Source organism: Sturnus vulgaris, chromosome 5 (genome assembly GCF_052056855.1).
Source record: "Sturnus vulgaris isolate bStuVul1 chromosome 5, bStuVul1.hap1, whole genome shotgun sequence".
In the NCBI taxonomy this organism is placed as follows: Eukaryota; Metazoa; Chordata; class Aves; order Passeriformes; family Sturnidae; genus Sturnus; species Sturnus vulgaris.
In genome coordinates this window covers 5,554,668-5,579,887 of record NC_142247.1, presented here as the reverse complement: position 1 = coordinate 5,579,887, position 25,220 = coordinate 5,554,668, and the positions used below count along the sequence as shown (strand labels likewise).

General features: G+C 46.0%; 1 protein-coding gene and 1 long non-coding RNA gene across 4 annotated transcripts; one reads left to right on the top strand and one right to left on the bottom strand.

Moving 5' to 3' along the window:
• Positions 1-104: 104 nt before the first annotated feature.
• On the top strand, positions 105-25,147 carry LOC106849384 (uncharacterized). 3 transcript variants are annotated; one of them, XM_014869950.2, is made up of 19 exons: positions 105-265; positions 1,901-2,004; positions 2,408-2,522; positions 3,827-4,001; positions 4,630-4,741; positions 5,722-5,828; positions 6,606-6,732; positions 7,283-7,403; positions 7,671-7,756; positions 8,835-8,959; positions 10,135-10,194; positions 13,907-13,973; positions 15,789-15,883; positions 17,422-17,550; positions 18,800-18,914; positions 19,700-19,837; positions 20,510-20,676; positions 21,088-21,176; positions 24,154-25,147. In XM_014869950.2, the coding sequence occupies exons 2-19, from the start codon at positions 1,920-1,922 to the stop codon at positions 24,347-24,349; spliced, it is 2,109 nt and encodes a 702-aa protein (XP_014725436.2). In that variant the 5' UTR covers positions 105-265; positions 1,901-1,919; the 3' UTR covers positions 24,350-25,147. The 3 variants fall into 3 exon arrangements, with proteins under 3 accessions (XP_014725436.2, XP_088020803.1, XP_088020804.1); XM_088164677.1 differs by lacking the exon at positions 105-265 and adding an exon at positions 1,243-1,591; XM_088164678.1 differs by lacking the exon at positions 105-265 and adding an exon at positions 1,244-1,492.
• LOC148223516 (uncharacterized) lies at positions 2,180-6,732 on the bottom strand. Its single transcript, XR_015803639.1, has 2 exons — positions 6,595-6,732; positions 2,180-2,615 (listed from the first exon to the last, which is right to left on the bottom strand). It is a non-coding gene; the product is annotated as an uncharacterized LOC148223516 (long non-coding RNA).
• Positions 25,148-25,220: the final 73 nt, after the last annotated feature.

Below are 25,220 nucleotides of genomic sequence, written 5' to 3'. Positions count from 1 at the left end.
TCTTTTAAAGAGCAAGGGGAAAATCTGGCTCTGCGTGAGCAAAAATAATCACAGAAGCTTTCCTGGCCCTGCTGTGAAGTGGCCCCCTGCACCCTGGGCAGGGAGCAGTTGTAGAGCTCAGCTGTGCCTGTGGTTAATAATAAATAGACTCTCTTGGCCAGGAGTCCTGGCCAGCACCCCCTCCTCCTCCTCCTCCTCCTCCCAGGGCTGCCCAGGCGCTGCTCCAGTACCCACCCAGCCTCCCTCCATGAGAGGACACCCCCAGGTAAGAGACACCAGGCCACTGCTCCAAGAGCTTGGATACACCCATGGGTCACAGGGGAGGTGGGAGGAGAGCAGCTCCGTGTGCTGGAGCTGCCTGAAACGTGCACTGTAAATGTGCAAAGTTTGGTTACGAGGCAAAAGGTCGTATGGGTCTTGCAGCAAAACTTGCCAAGCTTCCAAAATCTTTGAGCCAGCTCAGGCTGAATGTTGGCCGAGCTCCCCTTGAATATCAGCTCAGCCCTCTTGGGTTTCAGGTGGTGACCAGCTGGTTTTTATCCACTGCCCAGTACAGCTTGGGCACTCCCTGGTGTTGTGCTTCAGAGTTTGGGTGGTTGTTAAAATTCAGAGCACAACTCAAGCAGCTCAACGGATCCCTGGCATAACCCTGTTGGCTTAATGAATTTATTCTGAAGCTGACTTTGCCCCAGAGAGTGAGGGGTGTGTAGGCACACACACAGCCATGCCAGAACATTTGCATGAACCCATGAACAGCTCAAGCTGCTGAGCTTAGCACTGAAAGGATTTGGAAAGTGGAAAATCTTAGTGTTTCAGTCAGGTGTGTATTGTGTCTAGTTGATCCAGTCCCACATTTCTTAAATAGCACAGCCCAAGCTATCCTGTATAGTTGAAGTCTTTAGATTTGGGCAAATACACTCTCCCTGGGTATAAGAATTTTCTATGTAGCTGAAGTGTCACACACTACTGAGAGCAGAGCCATGTTCTGCTAAGTGTAACATGAACACCGTACTGTATTTTAATTAATTAATTTGCCATCTGAATTAACAATAGGCACAAAGGACTGAGAAAGGGAATCCTTTCCTCCTAGTGAAGGGGTGAGGAACAGGGAGACTGGAGGGATATGGCCAAAAGCCCAGGAAAAGAATGTGAAGCAGCCAGGCATTGAGTGAAACTGCCCTGAGGCCCAGACAGACCACTCTCTCAACATTTACAGCTCTCTCCCCCTCTTTCTCTGTTTGGGAATGAATTTAATTAGAGTGAAAAGGAGTTGCTAAGAGACCGGAGGAGTTCTGGAGTTTGTTGCTGGGGCTGAATTGCCACTCAGCTTCCAAGGCACTGTGCTAAGAAGGATGATGTAACATGAGCCTGCATAAAGCACTCCCAGCTCTAGGGAAAGCTGCTCTCTCCTCCTTGCAGTTCCAGTCTGGTTTGTCAGTTCTCAGCTCCTTTTTGAGCTGCTTATTTTCTCCTAGACACCGGCAAAAAACAGGTTCACATCCCTATAGCACTATTCTGCTTTGTAGATGCCTCCTTGTGGCCTTTCATGTTGGAGGTGGCAGTGCCTGGGCCTGACATCTATCACGAGCAGGTCACTTTGGAATTTAAAAGGTTTTCTGCTTCAGAATTCTCCCTAGTTTGTTAGTCCTCATCCTTTCCTCTGTTCCACCACGATTTCAGCCCAGCATTGACAACGGGCCGGGTGACCCCTTCCAACCCCATTTCTGCAGCTTAACATTTTGTTTTGACACCCTGGCTCATGCTGGAAGCACCAGGAGATCCCAAGCAATCTCCTCGGCAAGGGCTGTCCACCTTCCAAGGCCAAGGCAGGAACTGTTTTGCTTCTCAGGGTCCCATCATTGCTAAATAACATCTTCCCACCTGCCTTCTGTTATCTCAGGACCATCCATAGGCACAGGATGATCAGGAAGACAATGTTGAGCCTGGGAAAACACGTGTCCTCCATGGCACGTGGGACCACCCAGGTGAGAAGACTTCTGCATGGTGAGTAGTGCACTGAGTTACTACGGTGTTCCTGGTGCTTCCACTCTTTTAAAATGTATTTCCATCCTCAGGCGTGGTTGCAGGGCTTGGTTTGTTCACAATTACGTTCAAGAAATGTTACTGGAGCCACTAACCAAACAACTGCAAAAATGGTGGCAGAGGATCCTTCAGTGATGGTGATGAGGATTGTAATTCATATTAACAGTAGAGCTATTTTGCACACATTTCACTTACATAAAACACAGCTCTAGTCTTCCTAAAGTTATTTGTAAATTCACCCCAAAGAACAGCTGAAGAGGGGGATAAATTTGTTGTGATGATGACAATTTGCTTTTTATAAAACAGCTCAGTAGTTACTGCAAATACCCACACAAATAACTCACTCTTCTGTGTTTATCCCCAGGTGGTTATGTCAGGATTCATCCCTCTGTACAGGAAGCTCTGGTGGAGGGGAGACCCGTGGTAGCCTTGGAAAGCACCATCATTACACATGGCATGGCCTATCCTCTGAATTTGAGGTGATGGATTTTCCTGTTCCTCATTCAGTGAAGTTGTAAGAATGAAGCACATAAATTATTGGATTGGTGTCGGTATTCTTGGTCAAACCAAAGCTGTTGCAAGAGCAAATGGAAAGGTCAGGTTGTTAGGCTTGCAGACTGTGAGCTCAAATGTAAAACAATTGTATTTCGACTTCTAAGGACAAATATGGGGAACTTAGTTATCTCCTTATCCAACACCTTAAGTTTCTGGCTTCCTTTAAAACAGAGCAGCAGATAATGTCACCACTGGCTCTAAAAGAGAGCAATCAGCCTTTTCAGTTGCATAGTTTGTACAGACATTGGAAACACTCTGCAGTTTCTTTTCCTGTATCTTTTGTAATGCAAAAAGGATTGAAACACAATAGTGAAATCTGTTCCTTATCCCACTGAGAGCTGCTACTGTGAGAGCTCCTGGTCCCTTCTCACTGCCTTCTGTACCCTGCATGGAACCCCCCACTGCTACTCTTTTTTTATCAATTTTCAGTAGACTTGTGTTTCATTGAGTTACAGTGCCAGAAATCGTTGTGCTCTCCCCTCCATCCTTGCTTCCAGAAAGCACAAAAAGGTTTTGGCATTGATTTTCCATCTTGCTTTTTACCTGGCCATTATTCTGCCTGACATTCTGTCTTAAAATGAAGCTCTAAAAACTCGATTTTGGGGAAGAAGCAGTTTCAATACTTAAAGATTGCCAAGAAGATGTCCAGATAGCTGAGAAAGGGAGAAGAAGCTGCTCCTAAAATAGGTAGTGTATGAATGATCAAGTAGAAGAAAATCTGCTAAACTTAGTCTTAGTCTGCAGCTGGAGTACCCTAAGGCACTAGATTTTTGGCACTGTTGTTACTCTATATCTCACTGTATATATCTCATTGTATTGTGAAAAATATATCCTGGTCATTTGAGCAGGACTTGAACTGCCTGGGGTTTTGTGAAGGTCTATGATGTCAGAGAAATAACAGATAAAAGATACAGAAAAGTCCTATTTTGAGAAGATGCCTATTTTCAGTAGTATATTGTACAACCAGATTTGCTTGTAAACCAAATGATTTTTCTCAGAAATGAAACACAGAGCTTGGACATTGCCATCCTTGAAAACGGGAGCTCTTCTCTTCTGCAAGTCCAAGTGCAAAGATTTCTGCCGTGAGGCAGATACAAGAAGAACAGGAGGTTGCTGAAATCACAAGAAGTGTAGAACTGTGAATGATGGCCATCAAACACGGCAGTTTTCATGCCCGATTGTTTCCATCCTTAATTTTATGATTATTGTCTTGTTTATCTTATTTCAGCATGGCCAGAGAGGTGGAAGAAATTGTAAGAACAAATGGAGCAGTGCCAGCCACTGTAGGTATTTTAAGGGGGAAAATCCACGTGGGACTCACAGATGAGGAACTCGAGTTCTTGGCAAGCAGTAAAAATGCAGTTAAGGTGTCTCGCAGAGATTTTCCTTTTGTCCTCAGCCAGGTAAGGTGGGCAAACTTTCTAGTTTGGGGGTTCTTTCCTAGTAAAGTTGCTTTTCTAGCAACAGTAGCTTGAAGCTCTCCAGCTTCAAGCCAGGTGGCTTTTATACCTCTCAAAAATATCATGGAGGGTGGTATCTTAGTGGTAAGCACAAAAGTGGCCCTAACTAGTCAAAATACAACAGAGAAAGGGAATGACACACATGAAATAGGGCTCCTGAAAAGTCGTTCTGGTTGTGCTGGCAAGCCATGGGCACTTGGCTAAGAATATTCTTATTAGCATGATAGGACATTATCACATTGCATGTAAACTATGTGACACTTAGGCCATCCCAGGCTTAAAGTGACAGCTAAAGGTGCCACTAGCTGCCCGTGGAGTACCCTGGACAGCAAAGGCCTCTGCTATCAGGGCAAGAACAGCTTATATAGCAGGGATGACAGATGATTCACAGAATCACAGAATATTCTGGGTTGGAAGGGATCCACAAGGGTTATAGAGTCCAGCTCCTAAGTGGATTCCTCTGCCTTTTTGGCTAAAAGAGTATTTGTGTTAGAATTTCAGTGCTCACACAGCTGTAGCTGCTTCTCCATGTCCCCCTGGGTGCTGACTGTGGCTGGTTGTTCCCTGACAGGGCTTGTCTGGAGGCACTACCGTGTCTGGAACAATGATTGCAGCACACAAAGCAGGAATTCCTGTGTTTGTGTCAGGTGGCATAGGAGGTGTCCATCGGGATGGGGAGAACAGTAAGAACATCAATACTTCCTGCTTTTCACTCTGTTGCTACAGTTTTATTCAATTCCTTCTTTTCCCTTTTTCCCAGCTTGTCCTATAGTAACTGTCTGTCCAGAAGAATAAAGTTAACATTCTTCTTGATCAAACTATGGTTGCTTTTTCCCTGATGTCCCCTTTCCAGAAGCTTCCAAATATTCCTCTTGAGCCCTGGACAGTTGTGGAAGGGGGGTGGAAGTTTCTCTTTATCCTTTGCTTACATGGGGTTATGTTGATATTGTTTGCTGGTGCAACAGGAGCTGACTGCACCTCTGCCTCTTTGTAATGGCTGGATAACCTGATACTGGCTGCCAAGCACAGTGTTGTTATCAGCTCTGTCAGCTGAGGAGAAGAGCCTTGCCACAAAAGAGTGTGCTCTGTGTTAGAGGTGTGTGCTCCCCTCTGGAAGATGGGCTGGTACAGTTTGTGGCTTTTAAGTGCTTTCTCTCTTCTCAGCTGTTTATATTTCCAACACAGCCCAAGTGCAGTGCCCTGTTGTATGCCATCCCTTTCAGATGTGATGTAAATTCCAGACCAAGGAGTTTCCTGAGGTCAGCTCCTGTGGTACTTTCTTTGTTTGCAAGCATTGTTAGTTCCAAACTCAAAATCTACTTCAATGATACTGCATCTCCTTGAACCTCATCCTTGCTGTACAACACCTTTTTATTTCTTTTCTACCAAATTTTTGCCTGCTCTTTATAATGTGATCAAAGAGCCAAGAGACAGAGTACAAGGCTGCACCTCTGCCCTTAGCCATGTGACTTCTTTTTGTCAATACCTCTTTCAATGTCAACACCTAAAGACACGATCTAAACCTTTAATATTTGCTTGTGGACCTAGCCAGTTATGAAGTCAGGCAGTGTCATCCTGGGCGTATGTGGCTTTTTGGGAGGTCAGATCTCATCAGCTTGGGGTACAACACAATCACCAACACATGCTGCTTGCCTCCTGACAGCTCTGGATGTGAGTGCTGACTTGACAGAGCTAGGACGAACTCCAGTCGCTGTTGTAGCTGCAGGAGCCAAGTCTATCCTTGATATTGGCAGGACACTGGAATATCTGGTAAGTACCATGGGCTGTGGTGTCTGAAAGCAGGTAACGTTGTTCTTTGTGCACAGAGTGCCCAGTGGCATTGGGATGGGTCCTAAGCTGAAGATTTTCAGAAATTGCTGCTGAGAGAATGTGAAGCCATATTTACAGTTCTGTAGCCCTGGGGCTGCACAAGCACTTGGCTGCTCCCTAACATAAATCTATCCATGTTCAAGGGGCTGTGCCAGCAGCTGCTCCAACTGAGGTCAAAGGTAGTGATATCCTTTTCATTTGGCATTAGATTTTCTTTTCTGGGATGATGTTCCCAGAAACTGATGGATCAGGAGAGCTAGATCCCTCAAACACTAAAATACAATTAGAATTAAAAAGGGAATCAGATGATTTTCAGCAGCCACCTTTTAAGGTTTGGCCATGTTGGAAACCACCAGGGCCAGCACTTCAGGTAACAGCCAACACTGATATTTCTCAATTGCAAGCAGAACTCGTTGATATCCTGTCAGTTCATGACATATCTTCAGATCCCTGGGTGTTATCTTGGACTCAGGATGGTGTCAATGACAGATGCATGGCTTTGGATCAGCCCCAAGCACACACAAAGGATGCACATGCCTCCTCTGCCTCAGTGAGCCAGATCTGTTCTAGCCACTTACCATGTCTGGCTCTTGGTGAGAGGATAGAATAGAATGGGATGAACTGAAATAACCATGACCTGTGCCAAAGAAAGGCAGTTTCTTTAGTTGGCTGCCCTTTCCCTCCACTGATCACCTGCTTGTCTCACCTTCACTGCAGGAGACCCAGGGTGTGTGTGTGGCTGCCTTTGGAGAATCAAGAGAGTTCCCAGCCTTCTTCTCACGCCAGAGTGGCTTCCAAGCACCATATCATGTCCGGGATGAAGAGGAGGCAGCTAAACTCATCGGTGTGTTTCACATGGCAAAGGCCCCTGTAAGGTCTTGGAAAGGAGGGACACAAGAATTACCCTGGATGAGGCACTTTCTTTAAGTCTGCAGAAAAATTTGCTCTAAAAAATTTACCATCCCACCTCCCCCATTCTTGCATTGAAAGTGCTTTGAAAATACAGCAGCAGAGAAGTAGCAGTCTCTACAGCAAGTAAAACTGCAAGTCAGCTGCAGCCAGCCACATGTTTTTTATTCCACCTGGTGAAGTGGAGGCAACACATAACAACATATTGACAAAAATGGCTTCTGGGCCTTTAGAAGGGGAATCAGTTTAAAAAAGAGAAAAAAAAAACCCTTTGCCCCTTTTACTGTACAGACAGACTCAAAAGAAATAGGCAGGTGTGGATTGGTTGGTAGCTGGAGAAGATCCTGATCCTGGGTCAGCTAAGAACTGGAGCTTGAGCTCTGAGGCTTCCTACACCTCGTGCCCGCCTTTCTCTGTCCTTTTCCTTCAGCACCTTTCCTTCCTTCTCCAAGGAGTGCCACTAACAATATTCCCATCTTCTCCAGACAGTGCCCTGGGGCTGGGGCTGGGCAGTGGAGTGCTGATAGCAGTGCCCTGTCCCCAGGAGCGAGCTGCCCAGGGCCAGGCCATCGAAGAGGCCATCCAGCAAGCTCTCAGCCAAGCCAGGTGAGAAACGACCTAAGCCTTTGCCTTTGCTCAGCCCGTGCTCTTGGGGGAATAAACAAATTCAGGGACACTGCTGCAGGAGCCCTAGCACAGCTTAACCTTGGGCATGGGTGAGCCCACAACTTATTTTCAACTTTATCTAACCCCAAGCTTGTTTACAGGACTTGCTATGGTATGTGGTTATGGAGATAAAGTATCTGCTGGCAACAGTGGTTCTCTTCTGATGTCATTTCAGCTCATCTCTGGGCATTTTCTTTATATTTGCAGGTCCAAAGGAATCACAGGCAAAGAAGTGACCCCCTTTTTGTTACAGAAGCTCGTAGAGTTAACTGATGGGAAATCATTGGACTCCAGTATCCTCTTACTAAATGGGGGGAAAAAGAAAGTACTTCAGTGTATTTCCTATTTCTGCCTGGTAGGAAACACCATCACTTTATTGATGGTCTAGCAAGGAGCAAACACTTCAGTATCTGCAAACAGATGGGAGCTCAGCACCTGCATCCTGATTTTTGAGGAACATCCTTGCTGCCTTCATCCCCTTTTACATTAAAAACTGGAGGGCAGCACAGGTGGCAGGTGGTCCAGAGCCCAAAGAAATCCCTCACATCTGACCCTGGAGCTTGCCTGCTCTGTGATGGAATCTCAGGATGCTGTTGTCTGTGCTGGGGTTGCACACTGGAAGGTCCCTGGGCTTCCCAGAGCACTGTGCTGTACATCACACTGCCTTGTCATTATAACATTCCTTACAGCATTCCCTGGGGGCACAGGGAAAGAGAGACTGGGAGGACAAACACCCCTGGGTGAGCAGGAATCCACTGCACAGCCAAGAGAAAGCAGGGACTGACTGGGATGCCAGTGCAGGATTTGGGAGAGCCAGATTCACATCCAGGCTCTGCTGCCAGCCCTCTAGGCCTGACCAATCAGGGTATTTTTGGATATAAGAGCTACATGCACCCACAAAGTAGGGTTTTTAAAGCCTCTGATATTCTGCTCCCAGTGCAATTTGCTAAAAAAAAAAAAAAAAAAATTGCTTGTAGCGGCTTGGCAAAATCTCAGTAGGTATCTCTTTCTGGAAAAGCTGACCAAGATCCTCTAAGGTTTTTAGGCTCTCTGCTGTAATTTAAGCATTTCACCTTCTCTTTTCTCTGTGAAGCCTTTGTTTCTATCCTCCACCTGTCAAAGATAGGTTTCTTCTCTGTGGACACTGGGAGAGGAAGGTGAACAAAAAGAAAAGAAAAAAGAAAGATCAGAGCTTTAATGCAGCATTGTAACCCACTATAATTGTCCCTAAAGATTATGGTATGGGGGAATCAAACCTATCAAGTCCCAGCATGTATTTCCTGCTTTCTCTCTCTAAACAGTTCCTACATAAGTTTCTAACAGGTAAGACTCGCTGGTATTTTTAATTTTCCTCAAAGAAATGCTAAACAGACCTTGCACTGATCCAGAACAATGCCAGAGTGGGCAGCTGCATTGCAGTGGCCCTGAGCAAACTGCAGAAAGCCAGAAGGAAAAGGAACCTGCCTCGGCCAGGGGACATGACAGCACCACAACCAGTGAGTCCTCTGCTGGCCTCCATATGATGCCTCTCTGCTGACAGCACAAGATAAATTTATATCTGTTCCCAAAAGTAAAAGATGACTCAGCCAGGCACCAATCATTCTCCTTCACACTCTCAGACGTTCTCCCTTCAGTTTTGCCTTGTTATTCTTGAAAGATAAGTGTCTTCTCCTCCTCCCCCATCCACATTTACAAGGAGCAGACACCGACAATGGCCTAATCTCATTAAGTCTCAGGTCATCAAGGCCACTAAAACTTTAATCACCTTTTCACCTTTTACTGTGCCCTTAAGTACAGCTTCAGCTCTATAGCTCTGAGTACCAGGGAACTTGTGACTACAGGAGTAGACCTGGAAGAGGGTGGGGAGAGATATTTTGAGCTACTGAGCCATCCATGTTTATAAATATCTCTTTTTGTTGGTCTCCTGCTCATGATTGACAAAATCGCAAGATTTACAGCACATCCTGAACAAGATCCACTATAACCCTAGTACTCTATTCACTCTCTTGGATTTTGTCTGTGCCATGTAATTTGCAGGAAATCTATTTTAGGTGGTCTTTAGAGACATGAAAGATTTTCTAAAACCCATTTGCAATAAGATTTGTCAACATAAAAGAGAGCAGTGACTCCAGAGGCAATAACCCACCATTTGATGAGAAAAAACAGCTGTATGTCCCCAAAGAATCTGGAAACTTCCTGTTTTTGGAGCTGAACTGCTTATTCTGGCTTTGTAGGACAATAAAAGAAGTGATCTGTAAAGTGTCACTGGGTTTGGCAATTTCTCCTGGGAGCTTGCAAGAAATTACTGCATTTTTCTGCCTACTTTTTCCCATTTTCTTTGCTTTTTTACACACCAGTGCTTGAATGTTTCTGAGGCCTGGTCCATCACACAGAGAAAACATCAGCATCCCTGTGTGTCCACTGTAATATCCCACCTGCCACACTGGGGCTGGCTGGCAGCAGGCATAATTCAGAAAGCAGCAAAGAATTGATTCTTTCTGATTGGGATTGTGCAAACCTGTGTCTATTCAAAATAAGCACTGGCCCTTCAACTGTAAATGAGAGAACTTTCAAGAGGGTGGGAAAAGTGACTAGGCAAAGCAAAGAAGACTTGGAAACCTTTTCCTGAAGTCCTTCCAACCACTTTTTACCTCTTTATTCCCTCTTAAAGGTGGTGATTGGCGGTATCAACGTTGACTTTATAGCCAAGGCACAGAACCCTGACATCCTGGTATTGTATCTGTAGCAGTTTTCTTAGCACCAATGTATTTCCAGCTACTTTTGCAGGAATGCCAAGCCGAAGGGGTTGGGGGAAGGTGTTATCCATGTATGAGATCCACACGTGTGCATGCACACACTTGGGAGGTGCAATGCTGCCTGTTTAGTGTGTGGTTTAGGTGGATAATGGAGTGACATATACTGACCTACTCTGTCCCCATGGTGAAAATCACCACCCCTGACACTCAAGAGAGGGAGAAAGCAATGTGTCATCCATATATACCTGGGAAATCCCCAGGTAAGAGCCATCTCTGGCTGTCTGAGACTGCCTTGACTACAGAAAGCAGCACAAGAGTCTCTGTGCAGAGTACTCATGAGGGAATTGAATCTCATACACACACACATAAACCAACAAAAAAAAAGAAAGAGAAACAAACTCCAAAGATGGCTTTAAAAAATAGAACATTTTAAATGTTACCAGACTCTCTTTGTCTCAATTTGGGTTGAGCAAGAAGCAAACAAGAAGCTAAAATGGACCAAACCTGGGACTCCCCCATGCAAATGACAGCTATTTGCATGGCCTGTACAATTTTTGTTGAGCTGCAGATTGAGGTGGTGAAGCTTGCTCCAAAATTATTTGATGTCTCAAATTACTCTGTGACGATAGCCAAGGCAGGAAGCTTCTGCCATCAGATGGGCCAGCCTGTGAAGACCTCTCAGTCAGAGGGAGAAAATGTGCTGGGGAAGCTGTCTGTAAGGAATTTGGCTATTTAATGATACAGGGGCCAAACGATGTCATGATGGTCAAGGGTGAAACATGCCATGGCATCTGTTATGAAAGCTTGCAAAAGGAAAAGTTCAGCTGATGTAAGCAATACCATCCAGAGCCCACACTCAGCCATCAGGACAAGGAGCTGAGCTGTGTCCAAGGGAGGACAGGCACTCCCTGTTATGTCAGACACGAGTGCAGAACCCTGCACCACCTGTAGCACAGTGAGGGGGCCAAGGACCAGGGTAGGTCCTGCTGGGAGCAGCTGACAGGGGAAAAAGGGAGCTTTTAATGTTGCATAAAAAGTGAGGCTGAAGGTTCTGCCTCCAGCGAGCCCTGGAGCTCATGGGGCATCATGGTTGGTACCCAAGGGCCAAGCTGCAGGAGGATTTGGGAACTGCCAACCAGAAGGCTCCTGCTGACAGCTACTGTGCTTAGGCACAGAGGAAAAGCCCCTCTCAATACCATTGGTTTGGCTTTTTAAAGACAGATGTTTGTTTTCAAAGGGCTCAACACCCAGCAGATCTCACTTCATGCCTGCTGGATTTGTTGCAGAGCACTGGGTACCACTCACCCCTCGTGCTGTCTCAGCAGGACAGCAGCTCTGTTCTGACCTGGCTGTAATTCCCACATGGCTTTCAAAGCTACCCAGAAGCTAAATGCTTAATATGTAACTATCTGACCTGCTGAGAAGGATGAACAATTTTGCTCAGAGAAAGTTGCTGGGAAAAGCATTATGGTTATCATTCTCTCAGGATACCCAGAAACTGAGCAGAATCTCATTTTTACATTAAGAATTCAAACCTCTTAGGACATGGAAGAAGGTTCCAGAGACTTGCTCAATTCTCTGAAACTTCGCCAGAAAGCATCAGCCCAGCCTCATTTCAGATCACTTTTAGCAAGCCCATTTCTACCTAAATTCTTTAATCTGAGCCAGCCCCACCCAAACCCAAGAAGAGATATTTGAATACCACTCAGACTTGGAGTTACAACTGAGTTGGCAAGGTGTGATGAGAGCCACTCATTTCTTCTTTAAAAGCCAGCTGCTGGTTTCTCTCTCACTGTACCCACCTACTACTTTAAAAAGAGATTTAGCATCTTCATTTTTTTAGGCCCTCTGGGGCTGTACAAGAGGAGAGGTCACCCACAGCTGGATCCCTGAGCAGGAGGCTGCTACATCTGCTCTTAGGGCAAGTCTTGGCATAAAAAAGAAACTCTGTCTCTGGGGTATATGGGAAAAAGAGAGGATCAGCATGCCAGGCAGCAAAAGGAGCTGATGAGTATTTCCACCATTCCTGCAGGCATCAGTTTTCAAACACAGATAATGGAATTGCATAAACTGCAGTTTGTGCTTATTGCTGATGGCAGCCAGCATCCTCTTTTAAGACTGAAATAGGGGCCAATGTTTGAAGCCATGTTGTTTGACTTGCCTAAAAAAGTCAGAGGGGTTTGGGGTTTTTTCCCCTTGACTGCCTATATTACAGAGAGTGAACTTCAGAATTAAATTAGCCAAACTCACTTTGCTTTTGAAATCTGCACTCTCAACAGGATCCAGTTGCAGATGGAAATATCCTCATTCCCAACAGTACCAGTGGCAATTCCCAGGGAGCACAAGCAAAGATAAGGGAAGGGCATTTGTGTTAGTGAGGACAAGCAGTGCAAAGATGAACAAAGGCCACAGGTTGCTTATGTACAGGCAGTTCTGCTCTGGTTGCCTGAACAGTTTAGGGCTTGGAGAAGTGCCAGACAGAACAGCAAAGGTATCAAAAATTAGCACCAAGTCTTACAGACTACAGAACTGAGGGGAGTCAGAGCTAAGAAAAAGAGCCTGGAGGTCAAATGAGAGAAATAAAAAAATCATATTTAGATGGGAGAGCAGCCTCTCACAGGGCTGGATGCAGGAGAAAGCATTGTGTGCAAAGGACAGATGTGCAGCTTCACACAGGGGAAGAAGAATCCTTGGGAAGCTTCAGAATGAATTTAAGGAATGCCCAAGCACAGGGATGGGTTGGGGGCAGAATATTCCTTGCAGTGAGATGGCAAGACATGTTCTTGGTTAGAACAGATAGTGCTGGTTACAAACAGGGGAAATGTAATGTGCAGGGGTGTTCTTGTGCACCTGGGTTGGTGTAGGGCAGAGGGACTGGGCCAGGAGCTTCTCCTGCAGGCATTAGGGTTGTCTTCAGAGATGGAAAATGGTTTTCAGGATTTTGTGCAACAAGAGCTCTAAAATAATTTGATAGTCAGATGAAGCCCAAATTGATCTGAGCACTTACTGATGTAATTCTTCTGGAAGAAGAATTAGAATGAGATGGGTAAGTGACTGCCTATGTTGTGACAATTTGCCTGTGACAGGGCAGTGGAAGGCAGAGGCAAGAGAAAAGAATTTGGTAGCCAGGAATGTGGAAAAGAAGAGTATTTTTAATGAGGGTGATGTTTGGGAAGCAATGGGTGAGTGAAAAACTCTTCGGTCTCTGAAACAGATCCTTCCATGAATAAAGTAAAGAGGCAGTACAGGCAAAGATAACAAATCTCATTTTACATTCAAAGAGGGAAATAAATAAATAAATAAGTAAATAACTCACAAACTGCATAAGGTGGGAGCTAAGTGGCCTGGAAGGCAGAGCCCCAACAACTTTGGAGTCCCAGGTTGTTTTGAGCAGGTGAATTCAGAGGGCTGCTCACACTGACTGAAACACTCATCCATTCTGGGAGGTCTCAGCAAGTAAATCAAATTAACAATTCATGGGGACATCAAGTGGGTCTCTTGTCATTGAGACAGGAGTCAGTGGCTGGCTCTAGAAGTTTGCATCGCCCTGAGCCTGTGAGCTGGATGCCCTCTGCTCCCCCTGACTGCTGGTCTGTGTTTCAGCAATACCAACCTGGCATGGCAGTGCGGGCACAGCTGTGCCAGGCAGCCCTCCCCGTGTTGACAATTGACAGTTCTTTCTTCCAGGGCGGCGGGCAGACAAATGCTGGAAGAGTGAGACGAACCTTTGGCGGTGTTGGCAGGAATTTGGCAGGTGCCTGGCGCTCGGGTTTGCCTGGGGGTGCATGCCAGCTGGGATTTGTCCTTTGGGATTCCTTCAACAGCGGGACAGGCTGGATGTTGACAAGACTTGGGACACGTTGGGCAATATCCTAGCGGGCAGGCTGCCTGGAAAAGGCAGAGCCCATTCCAAGAAATAAGAGGGGAGGGAGTTGAGATCAGGAAAAGGAAGGTCCACAAATATGAAGTTAAGTAGCACATGGTGCAGTAACCCCGAATCAAAGTCAATAAGCATCAGTATCTCCAATTGTAAGAGCCAAGGGATGCAGGGCTCCAGACTGGCTCTTTAAAATGCTGTTTATTGTATCTGGATGATACAGCAATTCACGGCCGTGAGTGACAAGAGTTTAGCCCACAGCTTTTTTAGTCACAGCTGTAGGTTCGTTTGAAGCTACTTTAGTTTTGGTTACAATGTATTATGTAGTTTTCTTTGCTGAACATTCTAATATATGACAACTAATTAACACTCTCACTATTACTTATAGCCTAGCATAACTACTAACATTACTATATTTATGTTACTATGTTTTAATCACAAGAAGTTAGTATGTTACAGTTTAAGTTAGAAGTTGTTTTTCAGTTTTTTTGCATTGGAAAACGTTGAGATTTTTTTTTTACTTGCAACGTTGGTTTTTTGTTTGCTTGTGAAATTTTTTTGCTTGCTAAAACCATTTTTTGTTTGAGGTGGATATATTTTTTGTTTTGAGTCATAAAACCCCTTTCTAACTCATATACTAACATACTTTTGGCTTTTTTAGTTATTTAGTAAGACTGGCTTAGCAATTTTTGTCTTTTATATTAAAACTTGCTATTATTTCTATTTCTTCTTTAGATTTTACATTTAATTTTTTTTTTGTTATACATACATATTTGTGAGACTTTCTTGTCAAATTCTTACCCTTCCCAACATCCAATGACTACTGGGCAGCCTCAGATTTAATTAATGCCAGGATATAGACACAATGGAAACATGCTTAGAGCAAGAAGTTGAAAGGAATAATCCTGGTTCCAGACTGATAAACCAAATCCCATGGACAAAAGGAACTGGGGTACAGCAGCTAGTGTAAAAGGAGAAAGGCTACAGTCCTGTTGATGAGAAAGGAGCACACAGTACCTGTGGCTCCACCACGAGCAGCAGCAGACCAATATTCTTGTACTGAAGTGAACAGGGACAGATTACAGAAAGATTTTAGGATTATTCTGGCTTTTAGACATTTACCAATCTCCTAAAACATTTCTACTGTCACTTCAGATCACTAATGAAGAAGCTGGAGTGGAAAAAAATCCCCCAAATCCCCACGCCACCCACAGAAGTACAATTTGTGGTAACTTGAGAGGAGGAAGGGTTTCCCATTAATGCATTCAGATTCAGTGGTTCTAGTAAAATATCATGGTGGGAACAGCAGTGTGGGAGGGCCAGCACCAGAAAAGGCTGTGCTCAGAAGCAGCATGGGAAAACCCACATGCCTGTGATGCTAAAGGAGATGATGCCAGAAAAGAGCAGAATTTGCTTCCCCCTCTTTTCCTCCACTCCCAGATGTTCCAAAGAATGCTAAATTTCAGGGTGCTGGTTCAGCTCTCTGTAGGACACCTCATTCAGCCCTAAGCAGTCATTTGCAGCAGCTACAGCTCAATTTCATCTTGAACATCCTTCTAGGCAAGGACTGATGAGCATTAAGTTTTTCAGGAGAGGGCTTTCCTAGAGACACCCGTGCTGCACTGGCTGTCACTGTGTGCAGAGCTCTCTGGGGGATTTGTTAATAGCTTTTATTTCCATTTTGCTTTTTAGACTGTCTAAGCCGTCTTGGACAAACTCCTCTCCTTTTATCAGCAGTGGGGAAGGATGAGCACTTAGAGTCTGTCCTGCACTACTGCCACCACATGGTATGTTACACAGAAGTGGCACCTCAGAAACATGGAAGAGGTGACATCACATAGAGGGAAAATTCTTCCCAACCCTGGCAGACATCAGAGCCACCTTCCATCAGGCTGAGAGTAGGAATATTTCAATGTTTCTTTAGCTACAGACAATTAGAAGGCAAGGAACCAAACAAAACCAAAACACAGGCTAGGTTTATTTTGGAGTCTGAGCCATGGGCTCTGAGTTCAGCTCCAGAAAGTGGTGCTTGGAAGAGACAGAGGTAAATCAGGAGCAACCATGTACAATTCTAGTGAAGGCTAAACACAGAGAGAAATATGCAAACCTTGAACAGGAGGACACACAAAGCACTGCCAAAATCAACCTGGTTTGGTTACAACCCAAGACAGAGAAAATGTGAAACTGGAATTGCAGGTTGGACACCTCCCAAGCTCAGAGGAGCAGGATCCTCTACAGAGCTGCATACACTGCTTACCTGTGAGTAGGGGAATACTTGTCCACAGGTCAGGGAGCTGGAGCAGCAGGAGCTCCCCAGGACAGCGAGGCAGAATATCACCATCCCAGCAGGGAGGAAAAAAGCCAGGAGGGCAGCTCGAACCTAAGCCAGCAGGCAACTCCATGGAGAAAAGGCAGGACTGAAGGCAAGGCAGGGTGTGGGGTGTGAGTGCAGCCCCCAGGTGAGGCTGGTCAGGGTCACTGACTGTTGTTATTTGTGCCCTTGTGACCCTGGGATCCAAACACAGCCCATGGGGCCTTGGTTCTGGCCACCTGAGCAACTTGGCAAATGAACAAATGAGAACATAACTCTATTTTGTGTTATAAAGGCTTCACCATGGCAGGTCTATATTCTCTACACAGCACAGTTTGTGCCATCCGAGTGAGCAGACTCCCAGGGGAAGGTGGAATTGCTCCAAGCCCCAAGCAATCCTTGCCTGTAACAAAATACATTCCCACCAGTGTTGGAGAGGAGCCTTTCCCTAAAAACTCCAGCTTCCCTGTCAGCTGCAGAGATAGACACATTTCTCCATCCACGTGTTCTTTCCGAGATATGCCCTGTGTTCCCTAAGCAGATCATTCCCAGGAGTCACAAAGGAAGGACACCCCACAGCTCTCTGCCTCACTGCTGTAGAAATGGCTCCAGGGTGTGCTCAGAATCAGGCTGGGCACTGGGTGAGATGGCCAGCATAAGTCACTGCTGTCTGCAGAGTGCCACCAAGACATGCTGTCCCACACAGGCTGTGAGAATGGGTGAGTGGAGCAGGCAGGGCTGCAGACCACTCCTCTGGTACAGGGGACATAACCTGGGGAACTGCACAGCACTCATTTACTAAAGGATTGCTTTAACCTGCAGCATTTTTTGCATTGCAAATATTAACAAATAGCCACGTGCCAGCATTGTGTAGACTGAGATACCCCTGACAGGCTGCTTATCCCAAGGGAGAGCAGTGAGCTGGGCTGGAGACCAGGTGGGCACAGAAAGAGTGAGCTGAGGGTGGCAGGGAAGAGAAATGTGCTCAGTGTGTAACTATCCTCCCTGTTTCAGGACGTGAGCAGCATCCTTCAGCTGGAGGGGAAGAGCACAGCCACTTACTGTGCTGTGATCACCAGTGCTGGGGAGCTCAGCGTTGGCTTGGGAGACATGGACATCCACCACCAGATAACAGAGCACTATGTATGCACTGCCTCAGATTTGTGAGCTTTTCTTATGAGAAAGAGTGACATTTGTACCAGGTGGCATTTGCACCAGGAGGGAATGGGTGTGCAGAGGGCATGGGAGATGCTCAGGTTAACCCCAGGCATTGGCCACTGGCACAGCAGCATAAGAAGCCACCAGAACCCTCTAATACTGCTGGCCCAGGTGGAGTTTCTGTCTGTTCCTGGTTCATGAATATCTCCACTGCCATCATCCATGATATGTAGGCCAGAATCCTCTTCATTAACTTGTCCAAGCTAACTTATAATTTCGCATCTTAAAGCCAGCAAGAAATCAACCTGATTATAACCCTAACCTTAACCCTAACTCATATTTCTTCCTTTAGGGAAAACCAGAAAAAAAAAAGTGAACAGAACCCTGGTTAAAGCAAGTTGTCCTGTTGCATCCCCTTGTTTCTACACGCTGAGTTGTATCAATAGAAACTGTTGCTCTGCACATCCAAACATTCAAAAACATCAGGGAAGCAGAATGGCAGCAGTGATTAAGGAATGATTCAGTGAAAGCCCCATCACTGCACCCTCCTTTCCTACCCAACCTTTTATTGACAGAACAAAAGCCTGTGTTTCATGACTGACAGCAACATGGAAGTTAAGTGCAGTTTATTTACCAGTGGCATCTCCATGAGATGGAGCCTTCCTGGGGAAAAATCTGGTCATTACTCCCACTTCCATCCCCACCCTGCCTCCCCCAAGCCTTGGCACAGAAAACCATTACATGAGGGTTTAATTCTTCTGAGCTTTACAAAGCAGCTGCCATCAGTGGAAATTCTGAACCAGTCTTGTGCTGCAAAGTGCATTTTGGCAGCCCCTCTTTCCACCAGGGCTGGCAGAGACATGGGGGGATGCTGCTCCAGTGCCCAGAGCACTGGCCTGGCATCCCAGCAAGTGTCTGTGCAACCCCAGTGAGCCAGGGGATGCTACAGGGGCATTAAACAGCAGCATTCCATCTCCCTGGAGTGCTCCAGTGAGGACCAGCAATTGTCTTTCTCTGCTGGAGGTGCCCTGCCAGTTGAGTCCAGCTCTTAATGGCCAGGAGCAGGGGAAGGAGAAGGGGAGGAGATGAGGCAAATGGAAAAATCCATTTTCCTTAGGGAATCACTCTTTTAGGTTCATGCCTGCTCAAATTCAACATCAAATCTGACTAGCAATGATTTTGTCCCTCTGCAATGACTCAGGCTGTCTCTCCTTGTGTCCTGGATTTTAACTAGGTGTCCCAGTTCAAGGAGAACCTGTGCCAGGCCCCGCTTGTTTGCATGGATGGAAATGTGCCTCTCTCCACTATTCAGTACGTCTGCCAACTAGCCAGAGAGCACCAGCTAGCAGGTGAGGAGAACCTGCCCTCTCAGCATCACAGCACGTGTGCCAAGACAGCCCAGGCACATCCCTGCTGCTTGCTGGAGACACCCACTTACTGTCTGACAGGCTGGGTTATTCAGCACCTCTTTCTGTACCCTGCCACTCTGCTTCAAGTGGATAAAACGTTTTGGATTTCTCTGGAGATTTCCTCTTTGTGCTGCTGAACCACATTTCCTGAGGCATGGTTGGTAAAGCCCTTGAGCACTGCCAGAAGGCCAGGGAGTGCTGCTCTCTGAGCCTTTAAATCTCCATGCAAGTGGCAATTTGAGCACTTGTGCCAGTTTGAGCAGCAATACAGTTTGCTTCTCAGAAAAAGTGCTAAAGCATCTTTTGAGAGGAATTCTCTCCCATTCCTATAAAATAAATGCTCCCCTCCACTGCTATGCTGGGGACCTTTCAGAAGGTTTCCTAAACCTTGGGAGTTACACCTCCCTTTTTAAAAGCAAATCCCAAAGAAGGACACAGTGATCTGAAAACCTGTCAGAAAAACCAGCTAATTGGAATAACAAAAGTAGGGTCTGGTTGTACCATCCAGAGCCAGAAGCAGTTGTCTTATTGCTGAACACTGAGAAGGAAACTTTGGGAGACCTTGTCCCAAGTTTGGTGGAAATAATATTTAAATGTCTCATAATTTAAAGGTGTAACTCTTGTTGTGCAGATTATGCTAAGTGTTCTACCCTGCAGCCTGCTCTGACACAGAGACGAGCCACTAATTAATTAATTAACTAACCAAGTGCATTGTTGTTTTGAAGTGTGCTATGAGCCAACAGATGAGAACAAAGCCTCTAAGCCGTTCCTGTCAGACAGCTGGAAAGCACTCACATACATTTCCCCCAACCTGCAAGAGCTGAGAGCAATAAATCGGACCCTTGGGAACCCTCTGCCAGCAGGTATTCAATACTCAGAAGGGTCAGTCAGACTTTTACATAACCTAGATCCTGGAGAAGAGCATTTTCTGCTTCAGAAAATGCTAATAGAGGCTAATAATTTGCCTCTAATACAGGCGAATTGGTTTATAACACAGTGGGGATTCATAAGTGCTGATGGTATCTTGCACCTTACTGCCATCTCTCAGAGACCACAGCAGGCCTGGGATGGTTCCCTGACCAAAACCAGAGGTCCCATTTGCCTCACTTCATCACCCAAACAGGAGTAATATCTGGTTTGTCAATGTGGCCCTGAAGCACGATGCTCAGAGGACACCTGTCCCAGCAGCACCACCCTTTGCAGGAATGAAACAGCCCACCAAATGCAGATGGAAATCCAACAGCATTGAAACAAGGCAGCCATGCTTCAAGACAGCTTTTTGATCTCTGCAGACATTGAGAGCACAAAAGTAGAGTGTGGAAGTCTGACTCTGGAGAATTCCATGTTTCCCATAACATAAAGAAAAAAAAAAAGTACCAGCCACATTTCAGAAGTGGTTACCTAACCACTTATGGTGGTTATGGTGGTACCATAAATAGCAGTAGAAGTGCTCACAAATAGGCTGTTAGCCCACAGAAAGGCTGGTTGGGGACCTGTGCAGTTAGAGTACATTTCTCCCTCTCTTTTTTCTGAAGAGCTGCCATCCAGGTTGGAGGATGTTGTCCAGGCTGCAGTGGCCCTGGCCTGCCCTTTGCTGGCCCACCTGCACTGTGTGGTGGTGACCCTCGGTGCTCACGGTGTCCTCCTGTGTGGGAAGAGCCTGGGAGGGAGCATCTCCCTTTATCCAGGAGCTCCTGAGCAGGTAAGGGCATGGAAAACCAACTCTGAGCTCTCAGCTGCTTCTTTCTTGGACCATATGGCACTGTTGCTATTTCTGGTGGCGTGGCAGCAGTCCTGGGAAACATAGCATCACTGCTGGAAAATGTTTGTGTTTTGGGGGGTGGAATACACAGCTCTGAAAGAAAATCAAGTTGTCTGTCCCTATACTGCTGGCTCCTAGCAGCAGTGTTTAGAGTCAGCTAGAATTAAATGTGCTTGTGTGAATATTCATGAGCGCCAGCTTCATTTGCAGGAAGCTTCATTTAAATGATCCAAGTGTGAAAAAAGATTATTGCCTTTTTTTCAGCCTTTCCTTTATCCACGGTGGCATCAGGTGTATCAGGCCTCACCAGCTTGAGCAATTCCCACTAATTTCCCTTCCCTCCCCCCACAGACTGCTGCTGCCAGGCTCTGTGCTGCCCACTACCCTGCCATCCCCATCGGCAGGGAGGAGATAGTCAACGTCTCAGGAGCTGGTGACAGGTATATCCCTGCTGCTTTGTCCTCTCCAGCTGCATGTCAAAGGGCCATAATCGGATCCCTTTGAAATTCCACTGGAAAAGCAACTGCTGCTTGAGGAAGAGACACTCAGGAATGTGAGAACAGGGCTTGTTACAGTGAGTCCTTGCAAAGTTTGCTAAAAATGTCCCCCGGAGCATCTTGGAAGCCAGGCTTGCCATTATTAGTTTTGCTTTTCTTCAAGATCCAAGCCTTTCCTGGCAATCTAAGAATTCTGAATTACTCTGGGCTGAGCTGCTAAAAGCAAAGTAAACCACCTTACATCAAAGCTGTCTTACTAACTAACTGCCTTACTTCCACACTTCTCCAATGGAAGTGGAACTGCCACTCAAGAGCTAAAATGGCCCTGTAAAAGCACTTCATCACATGCTACATTTGCCTCTGGCAATTTTGAAGCTCTTGCTTCAAAAGAGTCTGCTGTATAATTCGCCTGGCTGTTCACACAATGCCATACATAGAAGTGGGAAATGACAGCTATTATTCCTAGCCCCAGTGATCAATTCTCAGTCTGTCAGAGTAATATTTTATTATGCTCCTTGTTAACTTGACAAACTATATGTAGCAGTCAGGTTGTTTTTTTTTCTTCTTGCTTCATACGTTGCAGTAATTGATTCTGTCCTTTCATTGCCTTGGGCTACACCAAAAGTCTGTATGTGACAGATATTTCCTTTTCCCTTTCTACTCCTACCTAGCAATAACTCAACATAGCAACACTTCTTTTTTCTCTGATCAGTGTGCAGAATGAAAAGGTTTTTGTGGTTTGTTTTTTTTCTAGAACATAGAGTCCTCAATATTTTGCTTAAAATCAATCAGTAACTTCTTGCCAAGCTGGTGAGCCCACTCAACACCAGGACATGCTGTTTGTGTCCCAGATCAGCTCTGAGAGGAGCTGACTGCAGCTGCAAGCTGGTCTTCTCCAAAGGAGACCAGATGGTTCTTTGGAGCAATAGGTGCAATACAGCAGAGGAACGGGGGCTGGAGGAGCCTCGTGGGGTCAGTCTGACCTAAGGAAAGCTCAGCTTTGCTCAGTGCCTCGGGGAGGTGTCCCCAGCCAGCCCCTCCAGGGACACAGCCTCCCCTCTGCACCATCTGCTCACAAAGTACAAACACAGGTACTCCTTACTGCAGGACAAGTTTTGTTTTTTTCTAGAGGCTAATGTGAACAAAACGTCTTTCTTAGGGGTTCCTTTTCTTTTTAAAATTCAAGGGAAGACCAAAGGTGAGGTAAAATGTGCCACTGCCAGCCACCTCCATTGAGTTACACTGAGGAACTTGGAAGCTTGTTTTTCCTCCCAAACCTATCTGAAAGCTTGGGGCCCACTCCTGCTCCCATTGCTGAAGTAACACGGGTCTGGAAATTCCTCTCCCCAGAGGCCCCAAGGCCATGGGGTGGGGGGGAATTTTTATAGTCCCCATGTTTATCCAGAGTTTTTCTTCCTAAGAACCCCAACTGCTGAACTCTGGAAATCCCTGTTCTACAGAGCAAGAGTGCCAGAAATGCCAGGACACTGCAATGCCATACAAGCCATCTCCACACCATATAAACTGGTTATGTGTCCCAAGCCCAGCCTGGTGGCACTTTAGAAACACAGAATGGTTTGGGTTGGAAGGGACCTTCAGTGGTCATCTAGTCTGAACCCTTCTGCAACGAGCAGGGACATCTTCAACTAGATCAGGTTGCTCAGAGCCCCATCCAACCAGGGATGGGGCATCCACCACCTCTGTGGGCAAACATGTTTCACCATTCTCATTGCAAATAAATTTTCCCTAATATCTAAAATGTAATTAAATGCCTTTCCCAGCTTAGCCCCCGTGAACCTTCACACTTCAGAAGCACTGGTCAAGGGGACAATGCAATCCAGGAATAGTGACCCGGGGCACTTCATGCCTCCCCTCCACCCTGTGGCTCTTGTGCAGCTGCAGAGATCTGCCCCTGAGCTGAGCCTGTGTGCAGTGTTTGCTCCTCGCCCCCAGCTGCCATGACAACCTAACACCACATGCCCACACATGGCATTGCTAGGGGATGCTCCCCCAAATATTTACCCTCAACTCCTGGAGCTGTTGAGAGATTGAACGCTCTGTGGAAGTCATAATCTTCTGTGCCTTTGTTATGGATAAAAACACATAATTGATGTAATTAGGTGGAGTGCACAGTAAGGGCTCCTTTTGCCTTCCCCATAGATGTGCTTATTAATCCTCTCTGCCATCACATTTTCCTGTCTTTGCTTCTTCCTCCAAAATGTGATTTTCTTCTCTGTTCTCTTTCCCTTCTCCTTTGTCCTCTCCTGGCTTCTGAACATTGTTACAGTGGTTGCTGTGAATAGAGTAGTTGCTCCCAATCTATCCCAAACACTGCACTTGCATCACTTTTACTGGGAATTCTCAAATGAAAAACCATAGCAAATGTTTCCCAAAAGTATGACTTTCCAACGTAATTTCAGCTTTGGATTTCTTTTTCCAGCTGTGCCTGTTGTCCCTCTCACATAGATACAGAAACTTTATCTCTCACCCCATCTAACCCTTTGGGGACAGGAGGCATCAATACAGCAGGGACATAATGAGGCACCAACAAAGTGCAGAGAAGTGACAAAATAACCAGAGAGCAGGGGAAAATTGGATTCTTCCCTTCTTAGGTCCTTTCTTTTTTCCTGCCTCACCTGGAAAACTGAGGAGAATAGAAAACATGGTACAAGAGGAAGTAACTCAACCTCTCAAATGGGAAGAACAAAAAATGCAAATAAATGACACTATTTGGTACTCAGAAAATAGATATAGAAAAAGCAAAACCCATTCATTGTAACCTCAGCCTTCCTGTGTGACATATTCTGCTGCTGTAAGTGCTGTTGGGATCCAAATGAAAGCTCTTACAAATGAACAGCCACATTCCTGGGTTCAAAGCTGTTCCCCCCATGCTCAAAATCACCTTTCTTTCCCTCCACAGCTTGATGGCAGGAATCCTTGCAGGGATGCTTGCTAAACATGACACAGACACGTGTGTCAGGATGGGTCTGCTGGCTGCCAGCTTGTCTCTCCGTTCCTATGAGCCCATTTCCCCAGAAATCAGCACCTCCAGTGTCAGCCAGGAGCAAGTCCAGAGCAGGGGCTGGCCAGAGGTGAAGGTATGGAATATGGACTAGAACACTGTGGCTTTCTCCTCTATCACCTCACTGCACTCACAGCATTCCTATTTTCAAGAACTGGACTGTGTTTTGAGTTTTGAGAACAGTCATCTACTTTGATCCTGGGTAAACTCTCAGGAAAGGAGGCCTCGACCCAGGGAACTTCTGTGGAATGAAAAGCAGATTTCTGGTCTTTCAGACCTCCTGGTTTTCTGACCTCCAGGCCTTCTAGATTTTCTATTGAGGGAATTTTTTCTTCCTCCACCTTGTGTCACTGTTGTCCATTTTCACAGTAGCTCCTCTGTCATTGACTTCTGGATCTTCAGGACCAGGTCCCTTCAGCTGGGCCCAGCAGCAACCTCTGCTCTTGCTGCTTATCTTTCCTGTCCAAGAGGTCTCATGGATCACAAGCTGTGGCAGGGTGCAGCTGGCAGGAACAGGACACTCTAGGATAACCTCATCCATCTTCCCAAGGCTGCCAGCACACACCACACCTTCTTGCTCTGAAGTCCAATGTCCCTGGAGAAAATAGGCAAGACAAAGTAAAGAAGAGTGACCAGGGGCCAGCTGGTGGCCTTTAAAAGATGACAGCCCCTTGTTCCACATGCTTTCCTCTGAACTTGGGGCTTCCTTTCTTCTTCAGTCCTGAGTGTCAAGTCTGAAGTGAAAGAGATCAGAGGCAGCCAAGGCATCTGCCATGGAAGCAGTGAGGAAAAGTCAGCTTCTCTCTCTGAGCATGTAACGTGCACAGGATGCAACTGTGGGTGCCAACAGATTGGTGAACACTGAAACTCATTAAAACTGATTTCTAGTGGAGTTGGTGCTGGCTGGTTCTTGAACCTAACTGATAGTAAACCTGGAGTACAGACTCACCCTCCATTTCATCCAC

Bases quoted from the DNA above. Each gene is read 5' to 3' on its own strand.
- LOC106849384 (XM_088164677.1), top strand. From the start codon at position 1,527: ATGCCTCCTTGTGGCCTTTCATGTTGGAGGTGGCAGTGCCTGGGCCTG. The intron at 2,523-3,826 runs GTGATGGATTTT...ATCTTATTTCAG, and splicing joins GCCTATCCTCTGAATTTGAG to CATGGCCAGAGAGGTGGAAG. The intron at 4,742-5,721 runs GTAAGAACATCA...GCCTCCTGACAG, and splicing joins CCATCGGGATGGGGAGAACA to CTCTGGATGTGAGTGCTGAC.